The sequence below is a fragment of the Anabrus simplex genome, chromosome 11, assembly GCF_040414725.1.
Source record: "Anabrus simplex isolate iqAnaSimp1 chromosome 11, ASM4041472v1, whole genome shotgun sequence".
NCBI classification, from domain to species: Eukaryota; Metazoa; Arthropoda; class Insecta; order Orthoptera; family Tettigoniidae; genus Anabrus; species Anabrus simplex.
In genome coordinates this window covers 60,017,860-60,033,232 of record NC_090275.1, presented here as the reverse complement: position 1 = coordinate 60,033,232, position 15,373 = coordinate 60,017,860, and the positions used below count along the sequence as shown (strand labels likewise).

The window sequence follows — 15,373 nt, the reverse complement described above, 5'->3', positions numbered from 1 at the left end:
TCTTTGAGAGAAATGAGCTAAATTTCACGACTGTTTCGTGGCGGTTTGCAGGCCATCAGCCCTGGATTAGTCAAGTCAGACTTCCTGCTCACCGCACTGGGCAAGAGATCTTATCGAGAGATGTACCAGACTAGCCCATACCTTCTACCTGCAGACATTGCGGGCGCCGTTCAGTACATCTTAGAGCAACCGCCTCATGTGCAGGTAAGTTTACATTAATTTACATCTAGAACCGGGATATTTAAGGTTTTATAGGTTACAATTGAAGTGATAAACAAGGAAACTCTAGTCCGGACAACAGTCCTGCTCTGAGACTTGCAGAAACATTCGAGGCGCGGCCAATTAGAACCCCTAGACCGGGCGAGTTGGCCGTGCGTGTATGCATAAGTTTTTGCCGGGTTTTGTGGCAAAGAAAACACGTTATTTTCAAGGGAAATTCATTTTTTGTTTATTCAGAATATTGTCCATCGGCTCCTACACACTTCGCCCATCTTTCAGGTAAGTTATGAATACCATGTCAAAAAAACTGCTTGTCTTTTGCGGCAAACTATTCTTCGAGCCTTTTTCCAACTTCCTCAAAATTGCTTAAGTGCTGCTCTGCGAGTGCGTACTCCATTGATGCGAAGAGGTGATAGTTAGATGGCGCCAGGTTGGGGAGTACGGCGGGTGCGGAAGGTTGTCCCATCCAAGTGATTTCAAGGTATCTTTCACTGGTTTTGCTGTGTGAGGCGGCGTATTGTCATGTAAAAAAAATCACTTTGCCATGTCTTCTGGCCTATTCCGATCGTCTTTCGATCAATGCGTGATTTAAAGTAATCATTTGTTGACGATAATTCTGTACATTCTGTACGATTTCTTCGGGCTTCAAGAGTTCATAATACACAATACCATTCTGGTCCCACCAGACACAAAGCATGGTGTTACACATTGAAATCACCACATTTAAATTGTAGAAACCATGTCTCATATGTTCTAATCGATGGAGTGTGTTCACCATATTTTTCCACCAACAAATGATGACTTTGCACAGTCTTTTTCTTTTGATTAAGGAAGAAAAGCAATGCGTACCGCAGATGCTCTTTTTCAGGCACAAACGTCGACATGATCACTGAACAATAAAACACAGACGCTCGTGTTTGGCGAACTCAAGTTGTGTGTGTTGGTAGGCTAATATCAGACGAACAATCTGACGTATGTGTTAATTTCATACGCTGAGTACTGTTTGCTGGCGACATCTCTTAGTGAAACCGGAAAAACTTATGCATACACCTGGTGAGGTGTAATATCTTGAATCAGAGTTCCATACTTTTTTATTAGAATGTAACATTTGATACATTTCTGAAATACTTCGGCACAATTGCAAGGAACAGGTATGTATTTCCGTTATTCCATGAAATAAGACTAGATTGTCCCTTTTCCAGGTACATGATATTCTCATCAAGCCACAAGGATCGCAACAATGACGAAAAGCAGTCCTCGGAGCATCTGGTAACAGGAGTCGAGTTTACAAGTGCTTAAATGTAAAATAAAGAAATTATTACACGTGAAATGTACTTTCTTTCTTGTTACTGAAAGACTAATTCATTAAATAAATTATTTTCTCCCCATACACCTAGTCAACAACAGGTTAGCACAGAAACGCACATGCTTCATCTTGAAAATATGATATTGCCCAAAAGAACATTTTCGTTTGTAGATGGTGAGTGACAAAGAAAATGAAAATATAGAGAAGAAAAACGATTTTCTCAAATTTAGACCATAATCATGCGATTCATTGCATGAACGAATGTCAAGGAATTTTAATAGAAATATGTCAACGTCAAATCATATTACCGATGTAAATAAGATATTGCCTTTGCCCCTGAGAAAACCGCTATATGAAATATTTCAGCTTAGAAATTTGGTCGGTGAGGTACAGTCAAAGAAAACTCGCTTTTAATTACGAGGTGGCCCACCACAGCCGTACTTTCTACTTATAAGTGTTCCACATGCACCAATGATGAACGGGATGCCTAATCGCTGATACACAAAGGAGCGCTAGAAAGTGCTGTATTTCAGATGTGAAATATATAGCAGTCATTTTACTACACACGTTCTGTAACAGAGTGTCCGGCTCCATGGCTAAATGGTTATCTTGCTGGCCTTTGGTCACAGGGCTCCGGGTTCGATTCCTCGCAGGGTCTGAAATTGTAGTCGTCATTGGTCAATATCGCTGGGACAATGGCAGGGTGTATATGTCGTCTCCATCATCATTTCATCCTCATCAGGACGCACAGGTCGCCTACGGGCGTTAAATCAAAAGACCTGCACCTGGAGAGCCGAACATCTCCGCGGATACTCCCGGCACTAAAAGCGGTACGCCATTTCATTTGTAACAGGGTGCATTTGTAAACACGCCAAACATGCAGAAAATAAAGTTTAATAACTCATTAATTTATACACCTTAAGACATTGCACTCTTGAAATACAGGAATATAAAACGCAGGCGGCTATTTGGAAACGTCTGCGTATACCGTCTGTGAACTTCGGCTGCATTACGACCATATTCTACATAATTATACATAGATTAAAATTATGCCTGTGCATTCGTCGTTGTTGAACAGACCAGCTATGTCGATGTGGTGACAGCTACTGTAGTACAACTGAGCGTTCGAAAACGAGATTGCTAACTCAAGGGGGCACAATTGACGGGTAGCGCTCAGGAACATGCAGCGAGTGGCTGTACGATTGTTATCCCTTCGTATTCTGACGTAACTTACCTACAGGCAGCAATACCCCTGTGAAAATCAGTCATTATGCATCCCGTTCATCATTAGTGAATGCGGGACAATTATAAGTAGAAAGAACGGTGCTGACGGGCAACCTGATATATGTAATGCGGGTCAATATTTCTCCCACAACAACATCACATAGCGGTTTTCAATGGCGAAACAATATGTTTGTAGAACCTTCGTGGCTCAGACGGCAGCGCGCCGGCCTCTCGCCACTGGACTTTCTGGTTCAAATCCCGGTCACTCCATGTGAGATTTATGTTGGACAAAGTGGAAGCGGAACAGGTTTTTTCTCTGGGTACTCCAGTTTTCCCTGCCATCTTTCATTCCAGCAACACTATCCAGTATCATTTCATTTCATCTGTCAGTCATTAATCATTGCCCCAGAGGAGTGCGACAGTCTTCGGCAGCCGTCACATCTCCTCTCCTCGCCGCTAAATGGGGACTTAATTCATTCCATTCCTGACCCGGTCAAATGACTGGAAACAGACTGTGCATTTTCAACAATATGTATGTACAATCGAGAATATGGAATCGTGGCGATGTATCTAATTTCCAATAGTGTTTTTTCCTTATCTAATGTTGGCAGAACCTCCTTGATATTTGTACGTCATACAAGCCCCTTGATGAGCAAATATCTTATTGATCTGTAATAAATTCCATAAGCTATGAACAAAGGACAGATTCAGGTGAGAAGTACAGAAAAAGGGGTGAATCTGAGTGATAGAAGCTCACTGTCTTGTACAGTGTGTATGCATCCTGTTTGTGGAACAGTACTCTGAAGACTTGAAAAGTAGCTCAATGATATACACACGCTCATACAGGCACGTGGCGGAGTGAGGTTGGCCGTGGCATTCGCGGGTCCTATAGTCATATTATTAATCGTATATAAATTATATTTATGAAAGCTTAAATAATTATGTTTTATTACATCAGTTCTATAACCATTCTCCGGCAACGAACCGTTCTTTAACAAACGGTTATATTTGCAATAGAGTACAACCATATTTAATGAAAATGTATTTAGTTTTTTGTCCGACTTCTTGCTGAATCGTAAGCGTTGAGGCCTTCGATTCAGAGGATACTGGGCTCGATTCCCGACCGGGTCGGGGATTTTAACCGCGTATGATTAATTCATCTGGGTGTTTGTGTATGTCTTCAAATTCAGACAACACACCACACTGCCAACCACCACAGAAACACGCAATAGTGATTACATCCCTCCACACAGGTTTGGCATCAGGAAGGGCATCCGGTCGTAAAACAGGGCCAAAATAACATGTGTACATAGTTCGCAACCGCAGCCCCAGAATTATGGGGAAAAGCGCTAGTACAATAAGAAGAAGAATTACTTGTAGAGTCATAAAGGAATAAAACTAGCCTAGCGTCAACGCCTGCCACCCGACGGCCCCTGGTTAAATTCCCGGCCCAGTCAGGGGGTTTTAATTGTAAATGGTTAATATCCCTCGCCTGGGGACTGGGTGTATTTCTCGTCCTTAATGTTCCTTTCCTCACATTCAACACTCAACACTTCCGCAATTACACTTACACGCAGGCTCCTATCATATGATGAAAGTAGTGGCAAAAGATCTGCAAAGGTTAACGGCACGAACAAATATCATTAATAAAAGGCCTATCTTCCTAAGCCCATGTGACAAGTCCATAAACTATCCAACTTACACTATTAGACCTTTCGTCATCTGCCACTTTCTCCAGATGTCTAACGAACTGACTACCACTCACTTGAATATCTGAATCACTTGTTTATGAGGAATGAATTTAAGAATAAATGTCATAAAAACACCTTCGAGGAATTTCTTACATCCAGGCAATCAGAGGTATGCGAAAAGAGCATTAATGTACACTTATTCCATTTGAAGAAATATACATGTTATAATGCTGCCTATTTCAATTAATAGACGTTTGTTGACGCTGAGTTCCCATTGTCTGAATATTCACGACCAAATCCGACATTTCCCCTGAGGAATAGCTCTCCGAAGAGAATGTTTCCAGGAAATTAACAGAAAACGGGGCATTTTATCGGGCACCGTTATAAGCCTAACGATATTTTCTCACTACACAGAATGTTTCAAGTTGTCTCATGGGGAGAATATATTAGGGATAGTGAAGGAGGTAGCAAAGAATAATAACAATTTTGATCAGTATGAGACTAAGGATCATATGGCATGCACACTTCTCTAAATCTATTCCATTGCTTATTATTCAGATGATTTATTGAGCAAGCCTGAAATCGATGTTTGGAACAACCTTTGCTGTCTAATCAATGTAAAGGAAAATTTTCATTCAAAAGGTCACCATCAACACTGTATACACCATATCCACTGCCTTCTCCACTACCATCAAACGCCAATAGATCTCCCAACACATCCCTGATGACTCGATCTATAGTACCACCGAAGTCTTTTACCTCTCTCTTTGATCTTCCATGAGCACATTTGTAGAAATCCTGCATTTCTCTCTCCATTTCTTCAATTAGAAAATTTTCATCCATTATGGATCGCTCCTTTCGTTTGGGACTCGGTGTTTTTGGCATCTCGATGAAGCCCTCATCGACTGGAAAATACTCTTCTGGCGTTGACGAATCAATGGTCCAGAATTTAGTACTGTTCCAGGCAAGATTATCCAAATCCACAGTTCCACCAACTGCAAAGAAAAAATAAGTCACTGGTAAGAGCGTAGTTGTAGTGAAAGGATTACTTCATACGAGAACTGGAAAAAGATCCAAAGGAAAACAGTAAGTTTTGTTCTGCGTGATTTCCAACAAAGGAATAGTGTTACGAAAATATAGCAAACTCCTGGCTGGGAAGTCTTGGGAAAAAGGTAACTCACTAGAATGTTTCGAGCTTTCAGTGGAGAGATGGCTTGGAATAATATTAGAGGAACCAATAAATTTGAGTGGAGATTTTAAAAGTAGGAAATATCATAATATAAAGTTGGAATTCAAGAGGACAAATTGGGGAAATACTATTTTGTATAAAGAGGAATTAGGGATTGGAATAATGTATCAATGGAGATGTTTGATAGATATCCAGCTTCATTAAACTACAAGGTATATAATAATTGAGTATGGGTGTTACTATACCCGTAATATTGAAAGAAGTATTCTGACATCTAGGGTTGGTAGGAGAAGCATTGCACGGTGTTGCCACATTCTTGCGTTCGTTTCTCCTTCCCCTCGCTTCCAACTCACCTGTTCGTTCGTTCATACCGCTGTGTTCTGTTATATGGAACTCAGAAGTGAGAGGTTTGGCAACTCCAAGCAGCACTAGCCGGCCAGCAGGCTTATTTCCATGGCAACCGCAGTGGGTCCGCCAGCGTTTCCATGGCAACCAGGCAGGCAATAAACAGACCTTCCTCTAATAACTGTCAGAACTCATTTTTCAATATTACAACTACAACATGGTTCATCCTTTGTAAGGCAGACCCTCCAACGACGGTGGGCGTCATCTGTTTTGCATGGAAACTGCGCGTTTTGGAGGAAGAAGATTGTGTTTTGTGTGCTGTGTGAAGTGCAGAAATGTTGGGGAGAGTACAAATACCCATTTAACCATTTAAGGTTAAAATCGACGACCTGGCCGGGAGTCAAATCCGGAGCCCTCTGAACCGAGGGCTACTACGCTGGCCACTCAGCCAAGGATCCGGACAAAGAGTAGGTAAATAAATGATAGGGAATATGTCAAACGGGCGACAGCTTTAAATGCAGATCAATACAGACTGCTTTGATATTTAACATCTATGCTCGAACAGTCTAAGCAGAAAAACTCTACCAGTCGCGTAGTCCCACCTCACTGGGTCCCCTCTCAGTGGATTAGTGACTGAGTTCAGGCCTCCAAGATCATAGGTTCACCCCCAGCAGAGATAGCCGGATTTTTGAAGGACGTAAATAAGACCAAATGCAAAAATATAGACCCTGCAGTTTTAATGTGCGTTGCTACATATGATAAGATTATCTAATGAAAATGCTGTTCAAGGTTTTCGAACAAATACTTTTGGTGTGTAGGCCCTACGTATGTTTTCTTCATAATTAACAGTGAAAGTATGTTTAGCCACTAATATGCTAGAATGCAAACGTATTTGAAAAATGCGCAAGTGTGATCTGGCCGCTCTACAGTCATGTAGGTTGACTTGCATAAATTTTAGGGGTTCGGATAGTTCAAATCGCTAATATTTATGCAATTCTCACTGCAGAGCCATTGTGCGGGCTAGTATACACTTGCGCCTTGGTTCAATAAGTTTCCATTCTAACCTATTAATGGCTAAAAATTCTTTTCTCTGAGAGGTTGTATATTTGATCAATAATTTTCTTAAAACAGAAATATTAAGAAAACTGCATGTGGATGAAAGTAAATATTTATATTAGATTCTAAATTTCTAAATTCGCTTCAATAGATAATTTCATGTAACGTATAGCAAAGGTCTTTCTACTACTGCTGGAGTGCCACAAAGTTGCATTCTCTCCCCCCCCCCGCCCCTCCTATTTAATGTATACAATGAGTACATTACGAGGGAGATTCTCGAGGACTGGAATGATGGCATCACAGTTGGTGGCAGGAAAATTAGCATTCTCAGATATGTGGATGACACTGTGATAATTTCAACAGATCATCATAAACTATAAACCATCATACGGAAGGTTAGACGAGCGAAGCAGAGAATATGGTCTTGAAATCAACAACAAAAATACCAAAGCGATGATTGTAGATCGTTTTAATAACAACAGACCTGAAAAATCAAGAATTACTGATTATGAGGCTGTTAATCGCTTCGAGTATCTGAGATCTATTTTCACAAATACCGGAGACTATGAACCTGAGATCCGTAAGCGCATTGAGATTGCGAGAAATTCAAGAGCAAAACTTACTCGCATTTGGAAGGACACCTCCATCACTTCTTTTTTCTTTTTTTTTTTCTTTTTTGCTAGTTGCTTTACGTCGCACCGACACAGATAGGTCTTATGGCGACGACGGGACAGGAATGGGCTAGGAAGTGGAAGGAAGCGGCCGTGGCCTTAATTAAGGTACAGCCCCAGCATTTGCCTGGTGTGAAAATGGAAAACCACGGAAAACCATTTGCAGGGCTGCCGACAGTGGTGTTCGAACCTACAATTTCCCGAATACTGGATACTGGCCGCTCTTAAGCGACTGCAGCTATCGAGCTCGGTCCCATCACTTCTAAGACAAAGCTCACCCTCATTCGAACTCTAATGTTCCCTATCGCGACCTATGCAGCAGAAACTTGGACGATGAATATGGCGGATCACCGCAGAATTTATGCTCTAGAAAAGTGGTGCTATAGGAGATTACTACGAATACCATGGGCAGTACGCCGTACCAATGAATCGATCCAGCATCAGCTCGGATCAGAACAAGACTGTCGGCCCTTATCAGTCAAAAACAACTCAGATATTTTGGTCAAATTGCCAGAAGACAGGTTGCAATGGAAATACTTCTCATAGAGGGAAAAGTTGACGGCCGAAGACCTAGAGGACGTGCGCCGTTACGATGAATGGACCAGATCAAGAGCTTGACCAGGATGAGCTTACAGCAAGCAAGTCACCATGCCCAAAGCAGATACTCCTGGGGGCAGATCACGTGATGCCATTACACCCTTACGAAGGCTTGGGCTCAAAAGAGAGAGATAGCAAAGGTAAATATGCACTGTCTGTACTTGTAACTTTGAAAGATATTCTTAAAAATTTTGAATTTTCTGGCACCACCAATGGTATAATCACCGGCCGGCACTGCTTGAAGTTACTGTGTTCTTTGTCTTTGTCGCCCTCTTTTCTCTCAATAAAGTTGGTGACGAAGCAAATATGTCATAGGGTGTACCCTAGAAATTTAGACCTCCTTCTTTTCTACTACTTCTGCTGTCGTCTCCTCAGAGAAGGATGGTGATCATCATGAAGTACTATTGCATGTTCCCTGTATCAAAATTGTCATTAGTAGACACTGAACATTAACTTGTACTGTCCTTCACATCGTCACAAACATTCATCATTATTGTGTTGTCCGTTTTAGTTCAGAGAAAAACAAGAGAGCCTAATTTACTATATCTTCTTTAAGCGAGCTCCTTTTGACACTAATTAAGTTACAAGCTAAACTGAATTTTTTTCACTTGCCACATTGGAGCCTGGAACATACAATATTTTCTTCGCTAGCAAAGCAAGTCTTGGATATTCTGTGGTGTTATTTCTCTACTATGCAAGGACAACGTCATCAGAAAGGCGATCTTTTAATAAGTTGTTTTAGTTTATTCGTCCATGGTCTGCGCCAACAGTAACTAGTTTTTGACACAGATCTAAGAACCTATTCCCGAAACAACCGTAAAGGGACGGAAATCTGTTGCACACATTTTGACGCACTTCTGTATAATGATTTGTTTGATATCATATGAATACTGTATTCAGCCGCACTTTATACACGTGTGTTTCATATGTGAGATAGTAGATGCAATGATCAATAAGGAGGTACAACATTTACATAGCACATATCCTGCATGTTGACCATTCGCATGCTGCGCCGTAGACCGATTAACTGTTCTGCGCATACTGGGCAGTAACCAAGATCATGGTTTTAACGCATGCTGCGCAGTAGACAAATTTATGTTTCTGCGCATGCTGCGCAGTAGCCAAATGTATGGCTCTACACACTGGTAAGAAGTATTCCCATACGTCACTCTTCATTCTTGCTTAATTTAGTAATCCATATTGCTTCCTCTCAGGTTCTCGTTCCACCGTAGTGAATGCGATTATGAATCAGTCGGACCGAATGTGGTGCGTTCGGTCAGACTGTCGAGCGCCAAGCGGTCGGACAGGTCACGCTCCCTAGCGAAGCAGGACTTAAGGGAACCGGGAAGTGTGATAGGCTCAAAAACGTCAATTTCCGTTTTTGACCTTTACAAAAATCTTCGATCTTTCCTAAAGGATTTGGTGTAACAATTATTGATGTGAACTTATAATATTTGGCGCAAAAAATTAGGTTTAAACATAACTCTGCACGCTGAATGACATTAGATACCAGCTACCAGTAAGATATTCTTTTCGGATTTTCCGTCATATTTTTTAAAAATTTTGTGTACCTCTTTCTTAGAAACTACCATATCAATGTATTTGAAACTTGGTAGTCTCTTAGACACTATATGGATCTGCTTGTGTAAGTAAATGTAATCAGATATCTTGATGAGTTCATGGAGACCAGCTTGAAGAGTACTGAAAGTTTACAGAAAATTTCAGTTTTTAACTAGGATAATAAAAATAATTTATCAACTCCTATAAATAATAGATCAATAGTTTTTACTTCAGCCCCTCAGAAAAGATTTATGTGTTATGCATGCAGTTTCATGGGTCTGGTTTAAGAATTTTCCCAGAAAATAAGGTACATCAGTTAAAGGAATTCTTGCAATATTTTTTAAAAATATCAGTTTTATAATGTTCTTTCTGACACAAAATATTAAACATAGAAGCTTCATATTCTACCCAAATAATGATGAATTTATTCTGAATATATCAAAAGAACATTCAATGAAGTTCCTCTCTCAGTTTCTAAGATCTGATACTAAATATCGGAAGTTAGATTTTTCTATCGTTTCACACTTCCTGGTCCCTGCACTACATGACTACCGTCGTTCGACCGACCGTAAAAGGGGAATGCACATCTTCACTACACATCTCCCTAGTTGTTTAAGACTTTATTTGTTATTTATGAAGATTTCACCGAACTAGGCCGCTTAAACTCCCGGCATGATGAAGCACCTCCTCATCGGTAACTCGGTCCCCCCAAGATATTTTCTACATTCTGGGATACAATCCACATTTCATAGGCTTGTAGACGGTTCACTGACGAAGCTTTTAGTGCCCATCCTTCGACACCGTAAACCAGCACCAGTAACACATCACTAGACTTTAATTTTTAGGCAATAATAGGTCAGAATGCAAATTAAATTGGTTATTAAAAAGGTGTCGTCTAGCTCGTTCTTCCGTAATGTAGCAAAAATGGGCCGTACCCCTAAAGTTTATTCAAGACTCATAACATAATCGTTGTGCAAGGTAGACTATACTTGTTATCCGATTCAATAAATTTGCATTCTCACCCAGGGCCTCTCAGGATGCATGCACCGGTGCATTGCGCGACGAAAGATGCAAACGACGACTTGGCTATCGTGACCAGAGTTCAGACACCCACTCCTCCATTTTGAGCAATAGCGTTGTCTCTCTCTTCCCCTATGCCTGTCTCGCTCGCTCCACCATTTTCCCCTTCCTCGCTTGCTCTTCAGCGCTCCATCACCCGAGCAGAGTTGAGCCGAGCTTTGCCGAGTCGCGCCGAGACAAAAGGCTGGTCCGAACAGAGCCGAATTGGACTGATGCACGGTGCACAGAACTTCTGCATCTCGGTTTGCACGCGTGAGATTTTGGGCGTTTGAGAGGCCCTGTTCTAACCTATTATTGCATAAAAATCCCTAGTCTACACACCACACTGCACGGCATGCAGAATCGACATCATATTGCACGCAAGATTTTTCTTCTTTTAACACGGATATATTTTCGGACTGGTGGTCTATTAGCGTCGTCAATTTCCGGACACCACTGTAACCAAGACAACCAGTGTTCGTCTATTTATACTCGGTCGGTAGCGTCATCTCCTCACTGTGTGCTTTCTTCCTGTAACTATGAGATTGAGAAAATCTCGTATTAAATGAAGATCTTTCTACTCCTCAGTCCAGAATTAGAATCCTTGAATTGGCCGGAAAACGAACCCAGGGCTTTAAAATAAGAGACAGGCACGCTACTTCTCCAACACAAGGCTGGATGATGATAATAATAATAAAATTAATATTATATTTTCGAGGTCTGGAATGTTTTTTCATTTCTTCACAATTCATCAGCATTTCCATTCTTTTGTGGATTTACTCATCCATCCTTCGATTTATCGGAACTCTTTATCTGCCCTGTGTCCGGCTCCTTGTCTGAATGGTCATCATATTGCTCTCCGGTTCAGAGGGGCCCGGGTTCGATTCCCGACCGGGCCGGAAAATTTAACCTTAAAAGGTTAATTCCCTTTGCCCGGGAACTGGGTGTTTGTACCGTCCGAAATATCCCTGCAACTCACTCAACACAATCCTTCACTACAGTTAAACGCAGTTTCCTACTCACGGCAGATACCACGCACCTCCGTCGGAGGGTCTGTCTTACAAAGGCTGCGCCAGGCTAAAATACCCACACGAAAGTATTATTATTGTTTTTATTATTTTATTTATTTATTTATTTATTTATTTATTTATTTATTTATTTATTTATTTATTTATTTATTTATTTATTTATTTATTTATTTATTTATTTATTTATTTATTTATTTATTTATTTATTTATTTATTTATTTATTTATTTTTTCTTAATCCGTTTACCAAGCAGGTTTGGTTTTTCCCTCGGACTCAGCGAAGGTTCCCACATCTACCGCCTCAAGGGCAGTGTCCTGGAGTGTGAGACTTTGGGTCGGGGGATAAAAAAGGAAAGGAGGACCAATACCAGGCGTCCTCACCTGGTGTGATGAGCAGGGGCCTTGCGGGGGATTGGAAGATTGGAAGGGATAGACAAGGGAGAGGGAAGGAAGTGGCCGTGGCCCTAAGTTAGATACCATTCCGGCATTTGCCTGGAGGAGAAGTGAGAAACCAAGGAAAACCACTTCGAGTATTGCTGAGTTGGGAATCGAACACCTCTTCTACTCAGTTGACCACCCGAGGCTGAGTGGACTCCGTTCGAGCCCCGGTACCATTTTTTAAAGTTCGTGGCAGAGCCAGAAATCGAACCCGGCCGGGCGGGGTTCGCAGCTAATCACATTAACCACTGCACGACAGGGGCAGGACTTCATTAAGATGATTTGCAGATTTCTAGTCCTTAATTATTTAAACAGAAAAGAACATAAATATTTATAAATATTTGAGTGTGATTTGAAAGAATCTGATGATGTTCTTTTTCCAGTAAAATACTACCTTTTTTTCTCTTTCAGATAGTTTAAAAAATCAAAAATTAGTTTCGCCGTACTGAGAAACCTAACAGTTATATAAAAATGCTTGTATTAGTCAACATCCTAGATACTTGAACAGTGACACGCTTTCAATGTTGTTTCCATTCGGGCTGATAACAGCTTTGAAGATTTTTTAATTAGCTGATTACCAATTTAATACATCCTGTAGCTTATTTACGCAGAATTTAATTTATTAATCTTGTTTCATCTACAAAGATACAGACTCCTTTTTTGTCTTCTGCAGAAATAATTACTCTGCCACCCACTCAGAAGACAGACACGCTCACGCTGTCATGCGGGTGACCTAGTTGTTATCTCTCGTGACATCAACAGGCTGTGTGTGCTCCTCTAGAAAGCAGGCCTTCTGCAAGGGAGGGTGGATCTTGTGGCCCAAATAGAACCACAGAGAGTAACACACATATTTTCTAGTTGATTGTAAAAGACAAGAACTTTTAGAACTATTGCACTCACATTAAAAGTAAGTTACAGCCTGCTGTTTGCTATTGTACTGCGTTTTATTGCGTATCTTAATGCAGTCTCTGAAGTGTAACGCACAGTGGAAGGCGATAATCAAAACAGGATGTGCGGAAGATATCTCGATAATAATGGACTGGTTGTTCTGTTGAGTAGCGTGTCTCAACGTTGATTGACTTCACCCACATTGTGAACCCGAACTCCACCGACAAACTTTTGGAGGTTGTTCAGGGATTCCTTTCGAGTATATTGGTATAAGGGACCCGTGGTGTCCAACTCCATGGCTAAATGGTTAGCGTGTTGGCCTTTGGTCTCAGGGGTCCCGGGTTCGATTCCCGCCAGGGTCGGGAATTTCAACAATCATTGCTTAATTTCTCTGGCACGGGGGCTGGGTGTACATGTCGTCTTCATCATCAGTTCATACTCTTCATGACGCGCAGGTCGCCTACGGGTGTCAAATCAAAAACCTGCACCTGGCGAGCCGAACATGTCCTCGGACACTCCCGGCACTAAAAGCCATACGCAATTTCTTTTTAGGGACCCATGGTCTCCGGTGGCTCGTTAGAGAATAATTTCATTTCGTTTGGTTTGCTGCCCCACTTAGCTTGGGTTTGTATTGCACTGAAAATAGTAATAATAAATAACACTCGTAAGGACCAAATCTGAAGTAAAATTTATGGGAGAAGTGAACACAGAATTTCCAATAGATACAGGAGTACGACAAGAAAATGTACAATGAGTTGCCGAAAGTCATGGGAGGACACCTAATGTGATGAAAAATGAAATGGCTTATGGCTTTTAGTGCAGGGAGTGTCCGAAGACAAGTTCGGCTCGCCAGGTGCAGGTCTTTCTATTCGACACCCGTAGGTGACCTGCGCGTCGTGATGAGGATGAAATGATGATGAAGACAGCACATACACCCAGCCCCCGTGCCATTGGAATTAACCAATTAAGGTTAAAATCCCCGACCCGGCCGGGAATCGAACCCGGGACCCTCTAAACCGAAGGCCAGTACGCTGACCGTTCAGCCAACGAGTCGGACACCTAATGTGATGTTAATAACGAATTACTCCTCCGCGAGCCCTCAAAACGGCAGCAATGAGGCGAGGTATCGATTCCACAAGGTGTTGAAATCGTTCTGGAGGGATCTGGAACCTCGTATCTTGCACTGCTACCCACTATTCGTTTTGTGTAGTTGATGCGGGGTTCATCAACTACACAAATTCTCGATTGGATTAATATTTGGTAACATTGTCGGCCAATTCATTGTCGTAAATTCATTGGAGTGCTCCTCCAAGCACCTGCGTGCCACCACAGAGCGGTGACACGGCGCATTTTTCTGCTGAAACATGGCGTTTCCATCAGGGTACTCTAGAGCCAGAAATGGATGTAGATTGTCTCAAAGAATGTCCACGTAAAATGTACCTGTCAGTGCTCCCTGCATCCGGAAAATGGGGCCTAATTTTGACCAAGAGAAGGCCGCCCATATCAGAACTGAGCCACCTCCCGCCTGGACATAACCTTGTTGACACGCAAGGTCCATAGCTTCATGGCGCATACGCCATACTCTCACGCGCCCATCAGCTCGATACAACTGGAACCGGAATTCATCGGAATTCGCCATTGTTCCAAAGTCCATTGCTGATGGCCGCGGGCCCATGCACTTCGTTGAGCTCTGCATCGAGGTGTCAGCAAAGGGGCACGAGTTGGTCGTCGGCCTATGCGGTGCATCAGCCTCCTTACAGTCCTGATAGAAATGGGTACCTGACGCCCAACATTCAACTGGGTGGTGATCCGACTCAGAAGAGCCCGTCGAGCGCCCAGTACGGTTCTGTGGAGATGACGTGATGTCCCTTCGTTAAACAGCTGTGGTCTTCCCGTGCGGCGGTTTACGTGGGTGGTAACATTCCCTCTGCGATGTTGAAGATCCACCCTCGACACTGTTGATCTCGGAGAGCCTAATTCGCGTGCAATCTCCGCAATGCTATGATCCATGCGCCGTGCGCAGATGATCATCCCACGTTCAAAGTCGGTTAACTCGCGACTTGTTGCCATCTTCACGACACTGGTGTCTGTTACAGAATGCTC

General features: G+C 42.1%; 2 protein-coding genes across 3 annotated transcripts in view; one reads left to right on the top strand and one right to left on the bottom strand.

The window, feature by feature from the left end:
- Positions 1-1,549, top strand: part of LOC136883552 (dehydrogenase/reductase SDR family member 11) — a 37,237-nt gene extending 35,688 nt beyond the window's left edge. For both annotated transcript variants that reach the window (XM_068229668.1, XM_067155929.2), the window contains 2 exons: positions 52-204; positions 1,422-1,549. In XM_068229668.1, coding sequence (XP_068085769.1) covers positions 52-204; positions 1,422-1,463 — 195 coding nt within the window. In that variant the 3' untranslated portion in view covers positions 1,464-1,549. The remainder of the gene's footprint in view (positions 1-51; positions 205-1,421) is intronic.
- LOC136883266 (delta-like protein 1) overlaps positions 1-15,373 on the bottom strand; it is a 192,803-nt gene that overhangs the window by 171,316 nt on the left and 6,114 nt on the right. The window contains exon 2 of the mRNA XM_067155477.2: positions 5,200-5,435. Coding sequence (XP_067011578.2) covers positions 5,200-5,435 — 236 coding nt within the window. The remainder of the gene's footprint in view (positions 1-5,199; positions 5,436-15,373) is intronic.